This window comes from Bos javanicus, chromosome 1, assembly GCF_032452875.1.
Source record: "Bos javanicus breed banteng chromosome 1, ARS-OSU_banteng_1.0, whole genome shotgun sequence".
NCBI classification, from domain to species: Eukaryota; Metazoa; Chordata; class Mammalia; order Artiodactyla; family Bovidae; genus Bos; species Bos javanicus.
In genome coordinates, this window is record NC_083868.1 from 99,974,581 (window position 1) to 99,997,818 (window position 23,238).

Below are 23,238 nucleotides of genomic sequence, written 5' to 3' on the forward strand. Positions count from 1 at the left end.
TATCTCAAGAAGCCGTCATTATAAACACTAACTTCTTGATATCATGCTTCTGGGAGACAGGAGAAACTTCAGAGCAAAAGATGTGTCTAAATAACTCTCAACCTGAACTTTTAAAAGGAGAGATGTCTAATAGATTATTTTCCATCCTGTCATTCCTAAATTTTTCTTCAAACTTATCAGAGCCTGCATGTGCCCTGATATGCAGTGCCCCATTTTCCTGGCTCTCTGTCTCTCCACCTGCTTGACTTTTCTTTCTGTTTGCACTTAGCTAGGATCTAGTTAGTTGTTTGAATTGTACTGTCACCAAACATTTGCCATATTTTTGTCACCCGTCTTTGCTCCTTTGTAATTCTCTCCTCATCCTGAATCCTCAATCTACTCAAAAAGTCTCTTGGATTCCTTAACTACTGATTTTGTTAAGCAAAAGCCCCAGAGCAGTCACTGGCCTCCCTTAGGCTGGAGCTTAACAGTCTATCTTCAGAGAATGTTCTTTTCTAACACTCCACCAAGACTTTACCTCTGCTCTCCAGGTACTGCTTCATGTTGATTATCTTACTCTCAATGTATGTCTCAACTCCCTGTTTCTTAAAGAAAACATACTATTATGTAAACTCACGTCTCTACACTTCATCTCAAAAATTGTATGAATCTTTGCTAAACTTCTCTTTCTCTATCTTCATTGATACTCAGGAGAAAGAAGTATCCTATGCTTTCTTCACCTTAACTCTGGGCTCTTGATCCACATATTTTTAATCATCCCTTTTTATTAAAAACCTTTCTTTCTTTAACCCCTCTGGCATTACTTTTATTTATTTTTCTCTCTTTCTGTGAAATTTTCCTGCTCCCTGACTTACACATTTTTTCTTTCTGTCCCCAGATAATGTTTACCAGATTTCATTTTCAGAAATTTCCTATTCCTACTCTCTTTTTATTTTTGTTCCTTATATTTCATGTCTCTAATATCCAACTCTTAAGTTCCAATCTCTCTTCTAATTATCTACTGTCTATAAATCTCTATCTGCATGTTATTTGGTATTTCAGAGTATTTTTTTAAGCTCTTACTATATGCCAAACATTGGGTATATAATGGTGTATGTGACAGATAATTTGCTTATTAATCATAGAAATAATAATTTTAAAAATTGTTTATTTTCAAATTTACGTCTCTCTCTCTCTTCCCTTTGGGAAGATTAGTAGAAAAGGATGTACATAGAAAGCCCTGAGTTTGAGGAGTGTCTATACTATTTACTAGCAGTGGGGTCTTAAGAGAGTCACTGATGTCCTGACTTGTGGTTTTATTAGCACAGAATGGAGATAATGGTATCTATAACCAAGATGGCTCCAGCTTCTTCAGTCTAGATGTCAAATATCTAAGTAGGAATGCGATAATTTCCAAGATCAATTGACAATAAAAAATATAGGTTTTCACCAGAATTTCTTTCTTTACCACATTAGGAATCCCCACAGCAATGGTTCACAGTGCACAAATCCATTTAGACCACTGCAGTCTGGACAGCCCTTTTCAAACTTCAAGACCTGTTATTAGCCTTTCCAAACTGTAGCGACGTTTCTCATACAACTTCTCCCATAGTGTGGACACAGACTTTGCTTTTAATTTCTCCAAGAACAACTGCTATGAGCTGAATTATGTGCATCTCAAATTTGTATGTTGAAATGCTAACTCCCACTACAACAGAATGTTTTCTTATTTGGAGATAGAATCTTTGTAGAAGTAATCAAGTTAAAGTGAAATCAATAGGGTGGACTCTAATCCCATGTGACTCCTTTATAAAAAGGAGAAATTTAGATTCAAAGATACACAAACAGGGAAGGTGTTATGAAGAGACCCAGGGTTAAGATGGCCATCTACAAGTCAAGGGGAGAAGCTGGAATAGATGTTTTCCTCACAACTCTCATAGGAAACCAATCCTGCAGATGCCTTGATTTTAAACTTCCAAACCACAGAACTGCGAGACAATATGTTTCTGTTATTTAAGCCACATAGTTTGTGGTACTGTGTTAGGGTAGCCTTTGACAAGTCTATACAAACAAGATCAACTTCAATGTTTAACTAAAGTCTACTGAAATCTAATATGGGGCTTCCCTGGTGGCTCAGACGGTAAAGAATGTGCCTGCAGTGCAGGAGACCAGGGTTCAGTCCCTGGGTGGGGAAGATCCCCTGGAGAAGGGTGTGGCTACCCACTGTAGTACTCTTGCCTGGAGAATTCCATGGACAGAGGAGCCTGGCAGGCTACAGTCCATGGGGTTGCAAAGAGTCGGACATGACTAACACTACTAAAATATAATAATAAAAAAGGCTTGTGAGGTGAAAAGTAGTTTAAAACCTGTTTCCAGGGATGAATATTCCTAGAAGAAGAAGAAGAGAAGTCATTCAGTCGTGTCCAACTCTGCAACCTCATGGACTGTAGGCTCCTCGGTCCACGGAATTTTCCAGGCATGAATACTGGAGTAGGTTTCCATTTCCTTCTCCAGGGGATCTTCCTGACCCAGGGATCGAACCCAGGTCTCCCGCATTGTAGGCAGACACTTTACCGTCCAAGCTACCAGGGAAGCTGAATATTCCTAGACTGTAGGCCATTTCTTTGTACTCGGAGTCTTCTGTCTGTTACTGTCCTTAGCCTACCATTATCATGATGTCAGGGCCCACTAATCCAAAAGGGGTATCTTTCCCATCTCTATCAGCATTCAGAATCCTCCAACTTTTCCCAGCATAAAAAGAAGGTAAGCCAGATTTTCTTGCATCCCCTCTTAGGCTAGATTCCTAGTTATGATTAGAATCTATAGCAGTAGAGTTCAACCCTCATTTTAAATTCCAGACACCAAAGATTTTTTTAAAAATGTGGTGGTAGCTTCCATTACACTATCTCATTACATACTTCTACTCACAGCACAAAGCCTAACAAGTAGAAAATGCTAAATAAGTGACTTATTTTATTTGGATGATATCTGCTCAGCCAGCAGCAAATGGGAAAGAATTCCTCTGACTTTTTAACCTCCATCCCTCCTATTTCCTTGCTCAGGCCCTTCTCCATGGTGTCTAACCAGTATTTTCTCATTCATCCTTCAGGGCTCCCTTAAATAAATTACATGTAGGTTTCTCACCATATTCAGTTAGAATCAACCATTCCTTATTTTTATTTCCGTAACACTTTATGCAGATTCACACTATAGCCTGCATTACATTGTGTTTTCGTTTCTTCATCATATTCTTGTCTGTCTTATTAAAACGTGAGTTCTGTGACAGTGGCAGGCCATAAGGTCAGTGGACTTATGGTCCAGTCCATAGGACAGTGGCTTGTGACATTTTGGCCTCCATAGTCCCTAGCACATTTCATGGTACAGATTAATAGTATGGGCTTCCCAGGTGGTGCTAGTGGTAAAGGACCCGCCTTCCAATGCAGGAGACATAAGAAATGGGAAGATCCCTTGTCAGAGGGATGGCAACTCACTCCAGTATTCTTGCCTGGAGAGTCCCATGGACAGAGGAGCCTGGTGGGCTACAGTCCACAGGGTCACAAAGAGTCAGACAAACTGAAGCGACTTAGCACACGCACACACATTAATAGTATATTCTGGATGAATATTATTGGGTTAAATTACATAAATGTAGTCAAAGAGGTTCTATGTTATTTCCATTTATCTAATTTTAAGTATCTCAGAAATCAGAATTCAATTTCTTAGTCACTCTCGGATTCATTCCTTGTGAGGATCTCAGAGAGGCCATCCTCCTTCCCATCCATGCAGCATAACAAATGATAGGATATCAGTTATTTCTTGGGAAACTTCTCTCTAGAGAAATAAAAATGAGATTTTTAAAATTCACAAGACTGAAAATTCTGTTATCAATTATTCAGTCACATTAATACAACATTACATTTAAAATGTATTCCATTTTCTCTGAAAGGATGAGTCTTCTGATTTCTTAAAGGAATGATTTGCTTATGTGTTAAGTTCATGAATAATTTTAGTCTATCAGGATGCATATATTGAATTAAGGTTCCTGAGTGCTCAGATCATGGATTGAAAGCTCTGAAATACGTTTCTCTCAAAATGCTTTCTCTCAATAAAAAGAAAACTACTCATTCAAAATCTGTGGTCAGTGCAGAAGAGGAAAAGTTGTACAGGCTCAATAAAAACTTTTTTTTATATTTTATTACTCAATGCTGTGATCCTTTTATATTTGAATGAGTGAATTATGGTTTCAAACTGATAGCTAAAGATTTTGATGAAATAGATTAGGGAATTTATTAGTGTTCCAGAGCTGTATTAGTTTTCCAGAGCTGTTGTAACAAAGTACCACAAACTAGGTGACTTAACACAAGTTTATTTTCTCAAAGTTCTGGAAGCTGGAAGTCCAAAATCAAGAGGTCAGTAGGACCATGCTCTCTTGGAGACTGTGGAATTGTCCTAGCCTCTGTCTAGCTTCCCGTTGTGGTTTATCATCCTTGGTGTTCCTCTTCTTGTAGAGCCATCATGCCAATCTTTCCCTCTGTGGCCATCTTTTTCCAAGTGGCATCTTCATTTCTTGTAAGTCATATTGGATAAAGAACTGGCTCTACTCCAATGTGATCTTTGATCTGAAACAGATAGACTGCCAGATGTTTCTCCTGCAAAGATAGGTTTATTTGGGATCAACAGAGAATTTCAATTTGGAATCTGTAACTATGGCAAGCCACGTGCAAGTCCTCCGAAGGCAAGGGAAGGAGAATGATTATATATAGGAGAAGGAAGTTGGGAGGGCTGTAGTAGACAAGGAATCCATGATTTTTCACAGGCTGAGTCCTTCCTAATAAGGAAGAGGAGTCTTTCTTCTTTTAGTTGGGCTCTGCTATTATCTTCAAAAGCATGTAGGCTCCCTCTTCTGATCTCCCAACTTTATTTAATTGCTCTTTTGGTCTGTTAAAATTTTCACATCCTCAACCTAACTAATTATATCTGCAATGACTCTGTTTCCAAATAAGGTCACATTGTAAGCTGTTGGCAGTTAGAGCTTTGACACATGAATTTGGGGATGAGGGGATGCACTTCAGCACTTAACATATACTGTGCAAAATTTTGTCACTGTAAAAATAAATAAACAAATGCATCTTCGATGGCAAAATTAAATAAATGTCAAGAAAAGAAAAATTAATCATAAGAATGCTTGTATATAAGCAACAGTAGGCAAGATTGTGTGAGTGATTATAGTTATTGTTAGAAATAGTATAGAAACAGTTCTTCCTCTCTTTGATGTATGACTCATTTAGATTTGAGGCCAATAGGACAGAGCATAGTCTAAAAACACTAGGGTGGTTTCTGTTTACTATTTGTAACATACTGGATACCTAATTTTGGACATTATTCTGCAGTTGGATACCAACAATCACATTACCTTTTTCTAAATTTAATATGAAATTTTATAAACATCTTAATAGTTAGATTTCCTAGGTTGAGGAGTCTAACACACCCTTATGTATCAGATTCTTCACTGCATAAGAAAAGGTTTGAGATTGTGTTTTTATGATTGTGTATATGTGCAAAGTTAATCATTTAATACATGTAAATAAGGTAAATAAACAGACTTTCATCTACATCCATTTTAACTTTGTAAAGCATTTAATATTTACATTTTAATACTAAATGCTACAGTTCTGTAGTCTGACTTGGTTATGAATTGTATTCTACAGATAAGGAAACTGTCACTCAAAAAGTAAATTGATTGACATTCAGTTAAGTTCTGGGAGACAGGTTAGCTCTCATTTCCATTGTTTCATAGCCTTATGATACTATTATTAGTTTACTACTTATTAGAAAATGTATTTCCTGTTCAAAAGCAGAGATTGATTGGGACCCCACTATGAACAATGAACTGAGACACATGCAAAATGATAGACAGGATTTCTATTGAGAAGATAATTGCCACTTAGGTGGGGTGGTGCAAGATTTGCACAAGTTTACTAATAATTAAATACTGAAAGAATGGTATAAGTAAGAACTTCAAGGTTCATGGAAAAAGAGAGGAGAGAAGGGAGAGGAAGCACCAGAGACTGGAACTGTATAAACAAAGGCTTCAGTAAAAGGGAGGATTTGAACTAGGCTTGTTGTAAACTTGTTGAGGTCAGAAGCTATGCATATTTCCTTTCTTTGATACCATAGCAGTGCATGCATCTGAAAGATAGTAGCTGCTCAATTTGTTGCTTTAATTTAAATAGTCATGATGTTTGGGATGTGGGAGAGAGGGAAAGACTGAAGCCCAAAAGATGTTAAGAAATCACTGCAACAATTCAGGCACTCAGTAGCGAGCACTTAAGGGAGCAGCTTCACTGGGAATGTAAATGGCAGGTGATGCAGAAAGACATTTATTGAAGTGTATGACTAAGTACATATGGGCTAAGAAGGAATAGATCATTCTGAGGTTTTAAGTTTGATTGTAGGAAAATGAGAAGATATTGACTTATTTTCTTCTTTCGTAGCAGTCCTTAACCTGGGCACCATGGACTTCTAGGATTGCAGAGTAGAATTCAGAGTCCCTGAGGCTGTTGAAATTATTAGCAAGTTTATGAGTTATTAGGGAGAGTCTAAGTTTTTGGCAGTCTGAGTCTTTGAACTTATTAAATACTATGTTTTTATTCAAAAGTATAGTGATAACTGGGATTCCCTGGTGGCTCAGACTGTAAAGAATCTGCCTGTAATGACAGTCCTTGGGGTTAGAAAGAGTCAGACACGACTGAAGAACTAACAGTGTCACTTCACATTCACTTTCATAGTGATGACTAAGCAAGAGCTGCAATTCTTCAAAGAAGTATCCCTCTTTAAAGATATTGACTGATGTGACATCTCACAGTATCTTTTATCAACTGTTGAATCAAGATTATGGAAAACAGAACATAATATTGTAGACCAAGAGTTTTGTCATCTCTATACTGAAAAACTTTGTCTTGCCTAAGATTTTTCTCTTACTGTTAGATGAGAGACTGACAATATCTGCCTCTTAGGGTTGAAAAACTTTGTCTTGCCTAAGATTTTTCTCTTACTGTTAAATGAGAGACTGACAATACCTGCCTCTTAGGGTTGTTCTCATTATGAGAACATGTTTGTTGCATTTTTAGTACTCAGTATATCTTATATTGTTGGTATTGTTTATTATTATTATTCTCATTCAGCTTTTAAATTTCTTGACAATCCATTATAGTGGATTGCTTTCCCTGTTTGCCATATCTCACTTAATCACCACCATAAATTTGATAGAAATCTATTTTTAATATTTAGGTTGCAGTTGAGATGGAGACAGGTAAACGCCTTGCCAGAGGTCACACAGCTAGCAAATGGCAGAGTCAAAATTGCAGGAGTCAGGAAATGCTTGTTTAAAGTGGGGCAAACATGAAGGAGGGCACAGAACAGAGCAAATGGCCAGTGACATGATGAGCAGCTGGGTAAGCTACGCGACACAGCAATGCCACAGAGACTCAGAAAGAAATCACACATTCCATAGGACATCATGTTCTTGCTGGGCTAGTAATCCATCCCAAGTTGGCCAGCTTCGGATCTCTGAGTGCATGAATGTGAACTGTGTGTGGGTGAGAGAACATGACCTTAGGGAAAATGAGGTTGGGTGTGAGAGTAGATAAGTTATGACCAGCTGCAGTGGTGCTTACAAAGGTTCATTTACTTTAGCCTATCAGACACTGATACAAAGCAGAATCCAAGTTTACATTGACCATTGTCCAGATAGGTTTCCTATGTGACAGAAAGCATTTTTAATTCAGCTCTCAAGGCTGATAGAATATTTTATACACACACACACACACACACACACACACACGGAAGTGACACATAATAGTCCAAGTTGAACACTGTCAAGGATTGTGTTATTTTTTATCCTTGTGGGCAGCCCTAAGACTTGGTTTGGTTGTTTCTAAGCCTGAACCTTTCAGTGATGGCTCAAGGCCACTGTATCAAAACTGGGATTCCAAACAATTAAGGATAGGGACCTTGAAGGAAAACAGCCAAAGGCATTTTGTCATTAAACAAGAGTCCTGTGTATAAAGGAGGAGAGACAATAGAAATCCACAGTAGGGCCTGCAGACCAGGAGTGAATCCTTCTTCAAACAGAAATTCTAAATTGTTATCCTTTGTTTTCTGCAGCTTGAACTTGTATGAGACCACTTTAAGCACAATGGATGCCTATGGCAGTAAATTGCTGCCTTCTAAGAAGGTGTATAATATTTACATACGCTAAAACATTCATTTCATGATTGCTTACTTGGTAATTGTCTATTGAGTCTTTTTTGCTGCTCATTCTTTAAGCTTTAGCTGTATTCTTTTGACAATTTTAGAGGAGGGTCAGGGAAAAGAAAGAAAATGAGCCACATCTAGAATAAATATTAAGACTCACAAAATTTGGAGGAGGTACATAATTAACACTATACATATATATATTGGGGCTTTCCAGGTGGCACTTGTGGTATAGAACCTGACTGCCAATGCAGGAGACATAAGAGATGCGGGTTTGATCCCTTGGTCGGGAAGATCCCCTGGAGAAGGGCGTGGCAATCTGCTCCAATATTCTTGCCTGGAGAATCCCCTGGACAGAGGAGCCTGGGTTACTACTGTCCATAGGGTCACACAGAGTCAGACACAACTGAAGCGACAGCACAGCACAGCATATATATGAATTGATCGAGATTACGATTTTGAATTATATTTTGATTAGAAGGCAGTGGAGGTTAGCACATTAGCTTTAATTGGAATGGACCTGAGTTTGAACTCTAGCCCTGTCTATCTTGTCCTTGGAAATCAACCTCCTCAAAACCTACACTTTCTTATATGTTAATGGGAATAATAATGCTCACTTCCCAGGGTTTTTGTGAAGATTAAAAACTATAATCTCTATTAAGTACCTAACACATGGAAGTGCTACTTCACACCTGACTGTTCATGGCTCCAATAATTATGGCTAATTAGAAATTGGCTGCAGATTATATTTTATTAAATGGTTGAATGGGTTTCTATTGCTGTAGGTTTCATTGCACTATATTATGAGCAAGACTGTTACTTAAATGACTCTCTGGTATAATTAGGCCTTATTAGAGGTTGTAATAAGTCTTGCAGTATTCTTGATATTATTCCCAAATCACTGGACTATTATACTAAAAATAGTCAAGTTACAGATGGACTAGAACATTTATCCTCTACCCTTTAGAAGCCCATACTCCATTCTGTGTAAAAAAGAGTGTGCTAATTAAAACAGAATAAAAGCACAACCCCAAAGCCTCAAAACCATCATGCTACATATTATCTTTCTTAGCAGGAAGTTAAAAAGAAGTTGAAAATGATTGGCATAAAACAAGTTATTTTCATTATCAGTAGGTTCTAACGTGCACATTGTGAGTTGTGCCACAATTATGGACAATTATTCTCTAGAATTATGCAATTCCAGTTAGCTAGGGTTCTGAATGAAATAACATCTTCCAAAAGTACATAATAATTTGCCAAGAAATCATTTAGGCCCAGTAAATTTTTGCTACAGCATGTTCATTGTTTTGAAGAATCATAATTATTATGAGAAGCTTGTTCAGTATTTGGCAATTAAAAAAAATAATTTAATTAGACTGAGTGTGCAAGCTAATTTCTGGCCCCAGATGTGGGCCTGTTAGCTAAGCAAGGTTCCTGTGCTTAAGCAATCATGTCTGCATCCACACCAGAAGGTACCAACCAGGGCAAAGGTCCAGCAAGGGAACAGACAGAGCTCCTGCGGCAGGAACCGTCCTGGGATTGCCCTGAAGTCGGAAATAGACTTAGCTCCCTGTTGAAGGACTTTATACTCTTTTCTTTCATGAACAAAATTTCCAATCTGGTTGTAAAATGTAGATAGATGCTTTTAGCATCTATAAAGTCAATAATTTAGCTTTTGTTTTTCTTCCATTTTTTTAAAATGGAAGGTGAGGGTCATAGATTGCAGTTAACATAGAATCATAGAAGGTCAGTGCCTGAGAGGATCTTTGAGATTCTTTGGTGAAGTTCCCTCTTCAGGCAAACTGATGCTTGGAGACTTGCATAGAACCTAGAGTCTTAACTTAGGGCCTTGCATTAGAAGTATTGGCAAGCTCTTCCTTTTTTTCCCCTCCTATAATTTTCTACTCTATTTTACTGGAAAGAAATTTAGTCCCCCTTCAGTCTTTTACCTCTTCTACAGGGCTTATTGGAAAGATGTTAGATATGTCGTAAATTGAAGGAAGTCACATCAGCTGTGACAGCAGATATGAAAGGATCATAGGCTACTAATGCCCCCTTTCTGTACCTCAGTAGCCAATGATCTTTTTAATGAACTGTTGGCTTCTGTTTCTGGCTCATAATATCTTGGATGCCTGCCAGGAACGATCTTGGATGATGTGAAAAAAAACTTGAGTGTGTACAGTTGCTGGAGGGAAGTTTTACAGTTCTAGGGAAGAAGCCAAATAATCGAAAACTTAGAACTCTCACCCTGTTTTGTTGGGTAATTGTTACCTCAAAAAATAGAGTATTTTCTTCTCCCTTCCCAAGTAACCATTTATCTGGGAAGCAAGTTATTAGCCATCCAAAATTGCTCAGTGGAGTAGTGGGGAAATGGTGTGAAAAATGAGGATAATGAAAACAAAATATTTCACAATAAAACATCTTCCAAGTCATCCATTTTATAAAAAAGAAACCCTTTTGGTAGCCAATGTGTACAATGTTTCACAAATTTTCCTCTTCATTTTTTTAAGCAGATTTAAAGTAGAACAAAAATTAGACTTCAAAGAAGCTTTGTATTCATTGAATATAACTGAGATATTTAGTGGTGGCTGTGACCTTTCTGGAATAACAGGTAATGTGAAAAATTATTCTTATATTATCAAGTAAATGTGTTCTCTTAGAAACTTAACTGACTGATCTTAAAACTGAAAGAGCATTTGGCCCCAGAAAATACGTACACGGGGAATAAATGTCATCGTCGTGTCAAGCTGTCTGTAAACAAGCACTCTATTTTGCATTTAAGTAGTTTTACTTAATGAGAGTCAGACAGCATGTTAGAATGTTAGATAAGCTTTCTAACCACACTTACAATGAAACTATGTAGGCAAAGTATTGTATGGGTTTTTATTCCAGCTCTGTTTGTATTTCCTTATCTGAATATTGGGAATTACAACTTTGAGGCTCTCATCTAAGCAGAGCTAATAAAACTCCCAATTTGCAAATGTTAATTTGGTAATATTAGAGCCCGTGAAATAGGCATCTGCAAGCTGTTGGATGATGAGCACAGTCTAGAAATTGTAAGGCTGCAGCTTGTAGATTTAGCTTGAGACTGACAACACATCAGAGATGGAGCTTTTATACTAACTGGCACTTGGGAAATTGTGCATGGTTCAGATGCTCACTTTCACAACAAAGCCCAAGACACTCTTTATTTCTCATCCTGGCAGTACCTACTAGTTCAAAAATAACTAAAGAGAAAAAAAAATGGACGAAGAGGGACAAATTATCCCGCTATTTTAAATTCTTTTAAATTCAGTCTTCTGTTTTATAAAGAAAAAATAAAGTCCTAATGATACAAGCTTGTCTGTCTGATGGGGTTGGATATCCCAACCTAGAATTATTGTGTATTCCTATATAAAATGTGGGCTTTGGAGAGGTATTCATTAACTTATTCACTTATCAATTATGTGGGTAAGTGAACAGAATGAATGAGTTTTCCTGGTGGAGGAGGTAGGGGGGTATACAGGTGACATGGATGTTCGTTATCACCTTCACACATGATTTAGCTGCCTGTTCTCACACTGACAGATAGATCTGACTTCTTTGACAATTTCATCAGCATCAGGAATGAGGCAGTCAAAATTAAATACTGCAACAGGATTCTGTCTAAGTGTGCCCTGGAATGCAGCCACCTTACCAACTTGAAATAAACCAAGCCATTTTTTAAAACACCTCTTCCTCGTAAATTTCTTTCTGGCCTTCGGAAGCTCACTTGCTGTATCTCAGGCATTTCAAACAGCCACTTGCTCTGCAAATTCCCAGCAATTTGCAACTTCTATAAAATCTCCTTTTACATCAATAAAATAACCCAAAATGTTTTATAAGAGAATTTGTATAAGAGAATAACCCTGAACAGAAAAGAGTAAGTGTCCAACATTTTTTGCTCTGAGTTACCTCTTTGAGTTGATTTAACGACTTTGGTTCTGTCTTATTGCTTGAAATAGAACAACCACAGCCAAAGCTGGCACTATTTCTAGTCTTTAGGAGAACAGTGAATTAATTTCCTGCTATTAGTACGTTTTGTGCAATAAGCGTTTTCTAAAGGCTATTGTGGCGGCTCAGTGATAAAGAATTCACCTGCCAAGCAGGACACGCAGGTTCCATCCCTGGGTGGGGAACATCCCCTGGCGAAGGAAATGGCAACCCACTCCAGTATTCTTGCCTGGGAAATCCCAAGGACAGAGTAGCCTGGCTGGCTACAGTCTGTGGGGTCGCAAAGAGTTGCACACGACTGAGCGACTAAAACAACACAAAGGCTACTGTGGATCAGTCCAATGCTACTGCTATGGGATACTTACACAAAGGAGACACTATCTTATACTCAGATTGTCCACAAATTGTGAATGAAAAATGTTTTTGAAAGAGTTATTTCTGCAACTTTGAGATGAATATTTGACTTCTGTCACCCTTAGTAAAATATTTAACCTTTCTGAACCTCAATTTTCTAATCTATTAAATAAACAATATATCCCAGTGGCAGAAATAAATAAAAGGACATACGTAAATCACGTTGTTCACCATCTGTTATATAGTAGATGGGCTTCCCTTGTGGCTCAGATGGTAAAGAACCCACCTGCAATGAGGGATACCTGGGTTCGATACCTGGGTTCGATACCTGGGTAGGGAAAAGCCCTTGGAGAAGGGAAAGGCTACCCACTCCAGTATTCTGGCCTGGAGAATTCCATGGACTATATAGTCCATAGGGTTGCAAAGAGGCGGAAACCACTGAGTGACCTTCACTATATAGTAGATACTCAGTAAATGTTAAATGCAAAAAGAAAATTGAGCAAATGGCACATTAATATTTACTCGCACATCTTCTAGCAAAGCTACTGAAAGTTTCTTATCTTCTTAACTTGACGAAGACATGCTTGGAATCTTCATAGAGAATTAAGGAAAGGAATAATTACAAAGGTATAGAAATCAGTAAGTTGATGAAGTTCAGATCCCTTGTTCTAATCTAGCATCTTCCAGGTCCTGTTCTTTTTCTAAGACCGTGCCCCCTCTGTAGAAGATGGAATACAGAAGGTCAAATTGCTCAGTCTACTAACCAAAGGCTCACTTGATTTGGTGCCAGTGGTAAACTGCATGTATGAAATTCTCCACTCAATCCCAACCTGCTATTTGGTCTTCATTCTTTGTATGGGCCCCTCAGTTATCTACTCTCTGCTCTATATGCAAATCCTTATTCTAGGCAGTCGTGGGGGAAGAAATGTGCTTATTTGCATGACCTTAAAAGACCACACTCCTGCATTTTAGTTAAACCACACTCATGATATGGACGCCCCCCTTTCTCCATCTGAACTGTTTCTATCACTGGACATATTCTTATCCACTGATTTATTTATTTGGCAAGTATTTATATAAGCCAGCTAGCTATCTGCCAGGCGATTTTCTAGAGTTGAATAAAATCCACAAATTCCCTCTCCTAATGAAGTTTACATCTGTTAGGGCAGATGGACGATTAACAAGTAATTAATTAATTAAATGATGAGGTGATAGATGGTATGAATTAACTAAAATAGAGTCATGGGATAAAGAGATTAGATCAGATAAGAGGAGAATTAGACATGGTGGAAAGAGAAGATTGCTTTGAGGAAGTGTCATTTTTATTGAGACCTAAGTAACAGGGGACCCAATCAGGGTAAGTTCTGGGAAAAGGGATTTTAAGCAGAGGATTGGATGAGACTAAAGCCTTGATGCTTGACCTTGTAGCTGGAGCTATTGGGTGAGGAAAGGAGGGTAGGAGATGGGGATCAGAGGTAATCAAAGGCCCAGACAAAGTCATCACACACAGAGTCTGGAGTTATTTTTAGGAAGCCATTTTTTAATGCAAATCACCCTTTGATGACTTCTCTTTATCTTGCCTGAGGGGATTTACTTTTCTGTAAACTGTCAGAGATGGTTCCCCTTGACTAAATTATTTTTTCATGAAAGCATTAGTCACAAAATCGTGTCCAACTCTTTGCAACCCCATGGACTGTAGCCTGCCAGGCTCCTCTGTCCATGGGATTCTCCAGGCAATAATACTGGAGTGGGTTGCCATGCCCTTCTTCAGAGGATCTTCCTAACCCAGGGATTGAACCCCAGCCTCCTGAATTACAGAAGATTCTTTACCACCTGAACCACCAGTGTAGCCCCTATTTCTGCATAAACTCTTCTAAATTTGGTTGTCTTGATGGAGTCCACCTGCGTCACACCAGCTTTCTCTGTCAAGAGGGACAAAACACCTTCATCGCCTTTCTCTTCACGTGTCAAGGCTCGCCTTGCTTTCTTCCACCCTCTCGCCCTCACTGAACCCACCACCACCTTTCTGTTGTTTCTGTGAGGAACGTTTTCAGGTCGATCTGGACTCGATGCAGCAGGGATGGCAGATGGCCTCTGAACTTCCAGTTTCACTTCCCCTTTCTCAAGGAGCTGCTCCACAGGTCACTGTATCAGAAAGGCTTCACACATACATCAGTTTCACCGAGGGGATGAGTGGGGCCTTCTCTCTCAGCTTGTTTCCACAGCAGAACAAAATGTTGTTAAGACACTGTCTTACACTGAGAAATTTGACAGGTTTTAAAGCCTAGCTCTGAAGTGACTTTGGAACAGATGACACAAAAGCCCTTTAGACTTTTATCACCTCACCAGTCTGGAAGGAAAGTAAATTTTGTTCTAAACTCAAATCAAAACCCAATACAGAATTTAAAAGGCAAGTTGGCTTTGAGGTTGAAAACACAGGGTGGGATTAATTCATATCTGTAAAGCCTTTTTCATCTTATCTGTAGACCATGACGAAGGGGAGCAAAACGCTTGATCCATTGAAATATTTCACTTAGTGGGGTACCTGACTTGAGGTTGATCCCCTTCTATCTTTACCTTTCATATCTGAGCTAAACTTGGTCTCTTCATGTTTTCTCTATATCATCTCTGCAAGAACGAAACCTAAACCACCTTTATCTCTAGAAAATTAACTAACTTGGAAAGAATTTTTTTTTTTCCTTTTTCTTTGTTCATTTGAAAATGTAATGGGATCCAGTAAGTAATGGTTCTGAGTTTTAACCCTTAAATGCACTTTCATATTTTCTAACAGATTCTTCTGAGGTGTATGTTTCCCGAGTCATGCAACAAGTTTTCTTTGAGATAAATGAAGAAGGCAGTGAAGTTGCAACATCAACTGGTAGGACAAATGATGTCACGGGAAGCCAGGAGGAAGGACTGGGGAAATGAGCATGAGGATGCTGGCCCTTTGTGGCTCTCTGACCTCCTGTCCCCCTCCTGCTGTTCAGTACACGATAGCAAGGGCAAAGTGGTTATTTAAGCTATTTATGCTTCTGTGTGGCTGGAGTTTAGGGCAAAAAAAAAAAAAAAGAAAGAAAGAAAGAAAGAGAAGGGACTGATATCTACTTATTTGTGAACTGGATTACCTGCCCAATAGCAGTCAGGCTCAAACCTGAAATCATGATTGCTCAGGAATATTCACTCTTAAGTGAATTCACTCATTTCATTCTTCCTCTGTATTCTTGGTTCCTCCTTTTCTAATTTGATTCTTGTTGTCAATGTCTATGGCAGTGGCTCTCAAACTTAGCTGCATGTGAGAGTTAGCTGAAAAGCTTTTAAAACTTCTGTGCCCAGCCGAGAGTACTGTATATTAAATTGAATATTGAACACCCTAAAATATTGAATCAGTATCTCTGGTGATGAGATTTAGCCTTCAGCATTTTCTTACATTTTCCTAAGTGATGACAATGCACATTAAAGGTTGAGAACTGCTGCTCTCCAGTGACTTGCAGCTTATCCTTGGTACTATGAGTATAATGCATAGACCAGCAGCATCAGCATCATTCTGGAACTTATTAGAAATGCAGAACCTCGGGCCCAACTCCAGACTGACTGATCCAGCATCTGCATTTTCCAAGGTCTCTTGGTGACTTGTATGAACATTACAGTTTAGGAGCTGCTCTTCTATATCTCCTTGAACAAGTGGCATTTTGAATAGTATCTATGCTGCATAAAAGTAATATTCAACAAATAATTGGAGAAAAAGCCTTAAATTCAATTAGAAATGGGAAGGCAACTTTAATGAATTCCTCATAAACATATTTTAATTTTTCAGACTATTTGGATTTTAGCCAGTATGTAAAAGATACATATCTTTTAAATAGTCATATTGTTAAATTTATACCCACATTATTAATGCCAGTGGATTTTGACATCTGGGTGGGCACACTGGGCTCCCTAATGTTTTGTCATCTCCTGAAGGGCTCCTGTATGGGCTATTACAATCCTTAGAGAAATCAAAGCTGGTGTTGGGATGAAGTTGCTAGTTCATGTAGAAAAATTTTCACTTGCTTTTACATAGAATTGGAAGAGTGCTTGTAGATCATTGTCTGATCCTCTCATTATGTTGGTGATAAAACAGACCCACGTGTGGAGCAGTTTGCCTAAGGTCATATTAGTAAGAAACAGTAGGGTTTGGAATGAAACCAGATTTCCTGATTTCAGGTTCAGAACTCTTCTGCCTTGGCCAAGGCCTCTTGTTTTTAGTATAGAGTTCTCTAAGAGGAGATAACAATCATTAAGGGGTCAGCAGCGACCCTGATGTATCACCTTTGTTAGTGTGAGTATTTTGACTTTCAGGCATCTTCTCAGTGGATTTACAAAATACCTGGATAGGAATTAGGAGTTCAAACACTATAAAGTAAATTATCTAATGTAAATAAAAAGTGAGCAGAAAGTTACTGCTTAAAAGATGAAATTTTCAGCTGCTGTCACTAAATTGAATCTAGTATCTGGCTTTCTTCTTCATTAAGCATAAAGTGTGAAGTTAGAATTATTCCATGAATTCCAATATCTTTTCCTCTGCTCTTCAATTTTTAGATTTATTCCAAATTTCTGTATTTAGAAAATGGTTATTTTTCCACATGTTAACTCCTCAAACAAAAATGGCCTTTCCTGTCTACAAAAAATATTGTGAATATTATGGATATATTTTCTTTACTGATCTTTAAATGTGAACATCTAAATAACTCTTGTCTCTATTTCATAGGCATAAATACACCTGTGATCATGAGTCTGTCACGGAATCAATTTATAGCAAATCGTCCATTTCTGTTTATTATGAAGAATAACCCAACAGGTACCTTTTTGAGAATTCCCTGGGGGAACTGTTTAAGTTCAATAGACCTAGTCTATTGAATATGTTGGAATCTTGCTATTTATCACAGTCTGTTCCAGCTGCAAATGACAGTCTGAAGTCATTTGTTCTTTCAATTTATTGAATTTATTTTATTTTTTTCCAAAGTTTTTTTAGTGATTATTTGTTGAGTGCTTGTTTTGTACTAGGCATTGTGTTTTAAGAGATGCCAGTGACCTAAAATGGGAGAAGGCAATGGCACCCCACTTCAGTACTCTTGCCTGGAAAATCCCATGGATGCAGGAGCTTGGTGGGCTGCAGTCCATGGGGTCGCTAAGAGTCGGACACGACTGAGTGACTTCACTTTCACTTTTCACTTTGATGCATTGGAGAAGGAAATGGCAACCCACTCCAGTGTTCTTGCCTGGAGAATCCCAGGGACGGGGGAGCCTGGTGGGCCGCCGTCTATGGGGTCACACAGAGTCGGACACGACTGAAGCGACTTAGCAGCAGCAGTGACCTAAAATAGATCAGTACTAGTAATAGCTGCTAAGATAGTCTGTATAGGTGCTGGTGATGTTAAATACCAATCTGTACAGTTAACACCATTCCAATAAGTCAGATATTTGATGCACAAAGACATAGAAACTCAAAGAGAAGTTGTGTAGTTTGCCTAAGGTCATACAACTGAAAAGTGGCAGAGTGAAAATAAGACCTGTTTGTCTCAGAAGTCAACTTTCTTTCAATAGGAGTAGAACTTGGAAGTTGCACAGTTGTGAAAGGTTTCCTAGGTAGATTCCAAGAATAAGTGACTAGCTATAGGCTCTGAGTGGGAGGGAGGGGTCAAACATTATTCCAATTCTCTAATTTGGGCAATTCTAGAAGATAATGCAGTTAGGTACAAAAGGTGGGGGTAGTAGTCAATTGGACTGGCTTTACAGACACGGTGGACACATAAATGCAGATGGTCTGGATAGATGTTTTTGCATCTTATGAAATGAAAGAGGCCATAAATATGGATGGTGAGGAAGCTTTCTTTAAGTATATATTTAGGACTCCTCAAGAGTCATAACCCGATGACTGTATACCACTGGAAAAGAGAAAATACTTATTCATTTCTGTATCCCGCCCAGAATTTGGCAAAGTGCCCTGCACTTAGTATCAGTATCTCTAGAGATTGAAGGTTTGGACTTGGGTCCAAGGACGAGTTTAATGAACTAATAGTTCTAAGTCACTATACTTTCTAAGCTATATTTTTCCCACCCCCTATTTGAACATAATATTAGTACTTATGTCATGCTGTGCTGTGCTTAGTTGTGTTCGACTCTTTTCAATCCCGTGGACTGTAGCCAGCCAGGATCCTCTGTCCATGGGGATTGTCCAGGCAAGAATACTGGAGTGGGTTGCCATGCCCTTCTTCAGGGGATCTTCCCAACCCAGGGATCAAACCCAGGTCTCCTGCATTGCAGGTGGTTCTTTACTCTCTGAGCCACCAGGGAAGCCATTATCTCATGGAGGTAAATAAAGAATATATTAAGCCTGTGACACAGTGCCTGGCACATGATGTTCATTGTGAATACATCAATAAATATACATAAAAGAAGGAAGAAAAGTGGAAAAGCTTCTCTAAATGAATTGATTTACATGGAGAAGAGACATAGTTAATTTCAGAAACTGAATCTGTTAGTTTACTGATATTAGTTTAACTGATATTATTGACCCCTGATGAGATGGCTGGATGGCATCACCGACTCGATGGATGTGAGTTTGAGTGAACTCCGGGAGTTGGTGATGGACAGGGAGGCCCGGTGTGCTGCAATTCATGGGGTCGCAAAGAGTCGGAAACGACTGAGCGACTGAACTGAACTGAAGGGATATATCAGTCTCTTTTTTTAGGTTGTGTGAAACTAATGCTGAATGACTATTCTGAAAGTTACATCTTGGAAACAATGGGATAGTTTCAGATTTGCTGAGGCTGTATTAACACAACTTCAATTCTATAGGGGATGAGTCAGTGTTACAACTATGTCATTTGATTTATACATCCTTAACCTTAGGATGTATAAATCAAATGACATAGAGTCGGACACGACTGAGCGACTGATCTGATCTGAACCTTAGGATATCTCTAATTTCTTACCTTTAGTGTGTAATTATTGAATATGCAGAACAAAAAGAACTGAAGCCGCATTGGGCATCAATGCTCAAGGAAATATGGCATTTAGAATAATATTTGACTCTTTATTTTCCAAATTGATGACTGAGGCGTTAAGGATATGTAATAGCTATCAGTTATATGGTAGTGAAAATTCAAATTAATTCACTTATTTACTTATTTGTGATAATGCTTAAGTGTCAGACCCTTAATGACAATTTCCACTGTTTTATGATCTTTATTCTAATGAGACTTTCTAAACTAGCGCTACTCCCCTAAAGTGTTGTTTCAAATGAATGGCCACTCATTTATAGGAGGCTGTAAATTGTTGCCATATATAATGTAGAATGGGCTATTATCTTAAGACAATCCTCATTCAGTGATTTATTTATTTTTCCTTTCACAAATGAACTGAAGAAATCATTGGGATTAACGAAGCTGGTGATTTACCATGGCACAGTGACCTACCAAATGGCATAATGATTTATATAAAATATATTCATTTGACAATTCCTGAAGTATGAGAATGAATGTTTTTAGTTTTAGTAAAACCAATTTTTACCTAGATTTAAAATTTTCCTTTGGTAAAACAACCTTCTTAGGCAAAATCCATACATTATTTGTATTTTCGTATCAGTATTTAATTTCCTATCATATATACATTTCAGTATGCTCATCCAAATCTCTTACTGAGTCAAACTTCCAGGGAAATGGAGAACAATTCTTCTTCTTTAAGGTTGAGGGTATAGGACATCATTAGAGACTTTTAGAAGAAGGTTGTGGAAAATGCTACATGAAATGTGCCATTTCCCAGAAAGTAGTGAATCATAGTTTTGAAACTGACAGTGCTCCATACATAACAAAAAAATACTGTGTTTAGAATGTTTTCAGGTCCTGGGTTGAGGGGAGAAGCAGACTGCAGGGTATTAAAAATCTTTTTTTCTAGGCTGTTGGCTTTGGTTATGCTATTGTATGTTTTAGATTATGAACTAAAAAACTGCTTCTGACAGAGATGTTTTATAGCTATATATTTAAATATGAGGGATACCTCTTTAAGAAGTGGGCATGAAAAGTGGAAACAACGATGAATCTGCTTCAGCTTGCCTCTATATCCATTGAGACAATGTCAAGGAAGGTTTCACTAATCCGTCCAGTTTTGTAGTGAGTAGATTGGCGATTGCTTGTAGACTGAATTCAAAATATGGTTCTCCTTGGTCAGAAAAACAGATTGAAAAGACTAGGACAAATGGCTTTTATGTAATGTCCTATACTTCTGAGAGTTTAAAATTTTAAACTATTGTCTTCAATTTATGAGGTTAGTTACTTTAAAAATTCTTCAAACAAGCATTTCTGGTAACCATTTCAATGCCACAGAATTACAAAGATGTAAGAGTTATTGTTGATTCTTCTTGTGTCTAAATGCAGTATACAGCCTGGGGAAGTTATTTATGTATCCATGTCTGTCTGAAAAAAAAAAAAAAGTATTTGTTTTCTTGTATTGTTGGAATTATTTTGAGATTTTTGTGGCAAAGTATTATTAATTTATAATCATAAAAAGAAGAAAAAATCTGCTAGAGATTATGTCTATTTCTGTGTTAATTGGCTTTATTAAGACTGTGTCTTGGACTGAACAATAAAGAGTTCATGAAGAAGGGCTCTTCCTTTTTACTTCATTTCTGCCACTGTTATTTCAATACTTGTAAGTGTAATGTTCATTCTCTTTAAAATTATGTAAAATTTTATTTTGTAACTTTTGAAATGAACCTTTATTACATATGAGTTTAAAGGAGGTAACCCAAAGCAGCACGACATTGAGCCATTCAAGCCATTTACCTTACCCTAGTTGGCAAGAAAGGTGAATGGATTTTGACGTGTCATTTATTTCTGTTTTGTCCTCTAGTTCATAGTTTCTTTTCACTTGAAAAACACAGAATGGCTGGAAACAGGTGTTTACATTTATGCTGTATACTATATCACTTTGGTGAGGATGTAAAAGTATGAGAGATGTGAAAATATTGCCTTTAGCAGTAAGCTTTGATTCAGAGCTGAAGGAGAACTGAGAAGCTGCACTTTTAACCCCAAGGGTTTATATTACATGCATAAAGAGATGACTGCTAATGCCTTAAATTTAAAACGTTTCCTATGCTCATCACCATTTTATTACTCTACGTTTGCCTGACTGAGTCTCTATATTTAGACGAACACCTCTCTGTCACTTTGATTTTGCTTTCCTTTATGAAAAACAGAACTAATGCATTTTCCATGACAAGCTGTTGTCGGTGTCAATATATTTAATAAATTATCAAAACGTGATTAATAATGATATAGTCATCTGCTTTAGAGAAGTGGGCTTTGTTATTAGACATTGCCAGTTTACCTTATAAGTAAAAAGACTAAATGACTTGTTAAAACATTAAGAAAAATTGATTATTATCATCTTTTTCTCCAGAAATTCCTAAAGAAATTTTTTTCTTTTCCTAGATTCAATTTTGCTTATGGGAAGGGTGACAAATCCTGACACCCAAAGGATGAAGGGAAGAGATTTAGATTCACTGTGAATGGAAAGTGCAGCCTCAGAATAGAAGGTTATTCCTGGAAAATAGTTGACTGGCAAAATATCATCAAATATTTTCTATATATCTTTTTCTGTCTTAAACAGTGGCTGTATTAATCTGTATCAGTGAATAAATGAAATTATGCATTAAGTGTTTTTGTGCTTTCTGTATTTTTATAAAGTATATATGAATAAAAAGCAGTGAACTTACATAAAATATTAATACATTAGAACAGTCCATCTATGATATCTTAGATATAAAAGTCCTGTCTTAGATACCAAAGTCTCTATATTCCTACAAGACCGAACTATCTGACTCCCAAGTATAGCACCTTTATCCAGACCATGGGGAATTGAGTCAAGACAGAGAGTGCATGTGCTGGTACCTCTCTGGGGTGCCACTTGAGATACCAAGATCTGGTACCTATGATAGTAAATGAACTTTGAGTATTTAGTTTATCTTAACTTGACATTCCATGTGTTATGTTTAATAGTTTCATTGTTTCAATACATATCAATTTGTTCTTCTGGTTTATGCCTTAAACCTGTAAAAGAAAGTAGAAGCAACAAGAACTTTTTAATAAAGCTTTCCTGTACATGAAATTGGCAGCTAAATTAGTGTAATTTAGGAGGCTGACCATCCATGATTTTATAACCCTGAGCTAATGGAAGTATTAGAGCCAAGATTGTAATCTACAAATATTAAATGCAACACACTTCCTCTGATGTCAAATGTAAATACCCCCAACAATACTACTTTCAAATGATTTTATATAACATTTTGTAGTTTTTCTATTTTCATGTTAGTAATGCAAAGTGTCCTTTTGTTTGTGCTGGCAATTCTCTGCAGAGTTTAACGATAGTGGCTTTCCATTGTTGAGCCCTGATTTTGTGTCAGGCACTGAAGTCAGCACTTTTTGGACATTATGATAAATGCAGGAAAGATCCATGAGCTACTATTACCCATATTCCTGATGAAGAAACTGAAGCTCAAGCATATTATATAAGCAGTCAAGGACATATAACAAATAAGTATGGAGTCTTTACCATATTTCAAAGTTTGAGCTCAGGACTATCTGTATCAGGAGACTCTGACCATAATCACTGAGTTATAATCCCTCCTAAGTAAGTCCT

General features: G+C 37.6%; 1 protein-coding gene across 2 annotated transcripts in view; it reads left to right on the forward strand.

Moving 5' to 3' along the window:
• SERPINI2 (serpin family I member 2) overlaps positions 1–22,246 on the forward strand; it is a 36,089-nt gene extending 13,843 nt beyond the window's left edge. Inside the window, exons 6-9 of one of the 2 annotated variants that reach the window (XM_061416768.1) lie at positions 10,749–10,846; positions 15,353–15,439; positions 17,309–17,398; positions 22,032–22,234. In XM_061416768.1, coding sequence (XP_061272752.1) covers positions 10,749–10,846; positions 15,353–15,439; positions 17,309–17,398; positions 22,032–22,108 — 352 coding nt within the window. In that variant the 3' untranslated portion in view covers positions 22,109–22,234. Of the gene's footprint in view, positions 1–10,748; positions 10,847–15,352; positions 15,440–17,308; positions 17,399–22,031 lie in introns of both variants that reach the window. The other variant, XM_061416776.1, reaches the window with a different exon arrangement.
• Positions 22,247–23,238: the final 992 nt, after the last annotated feature.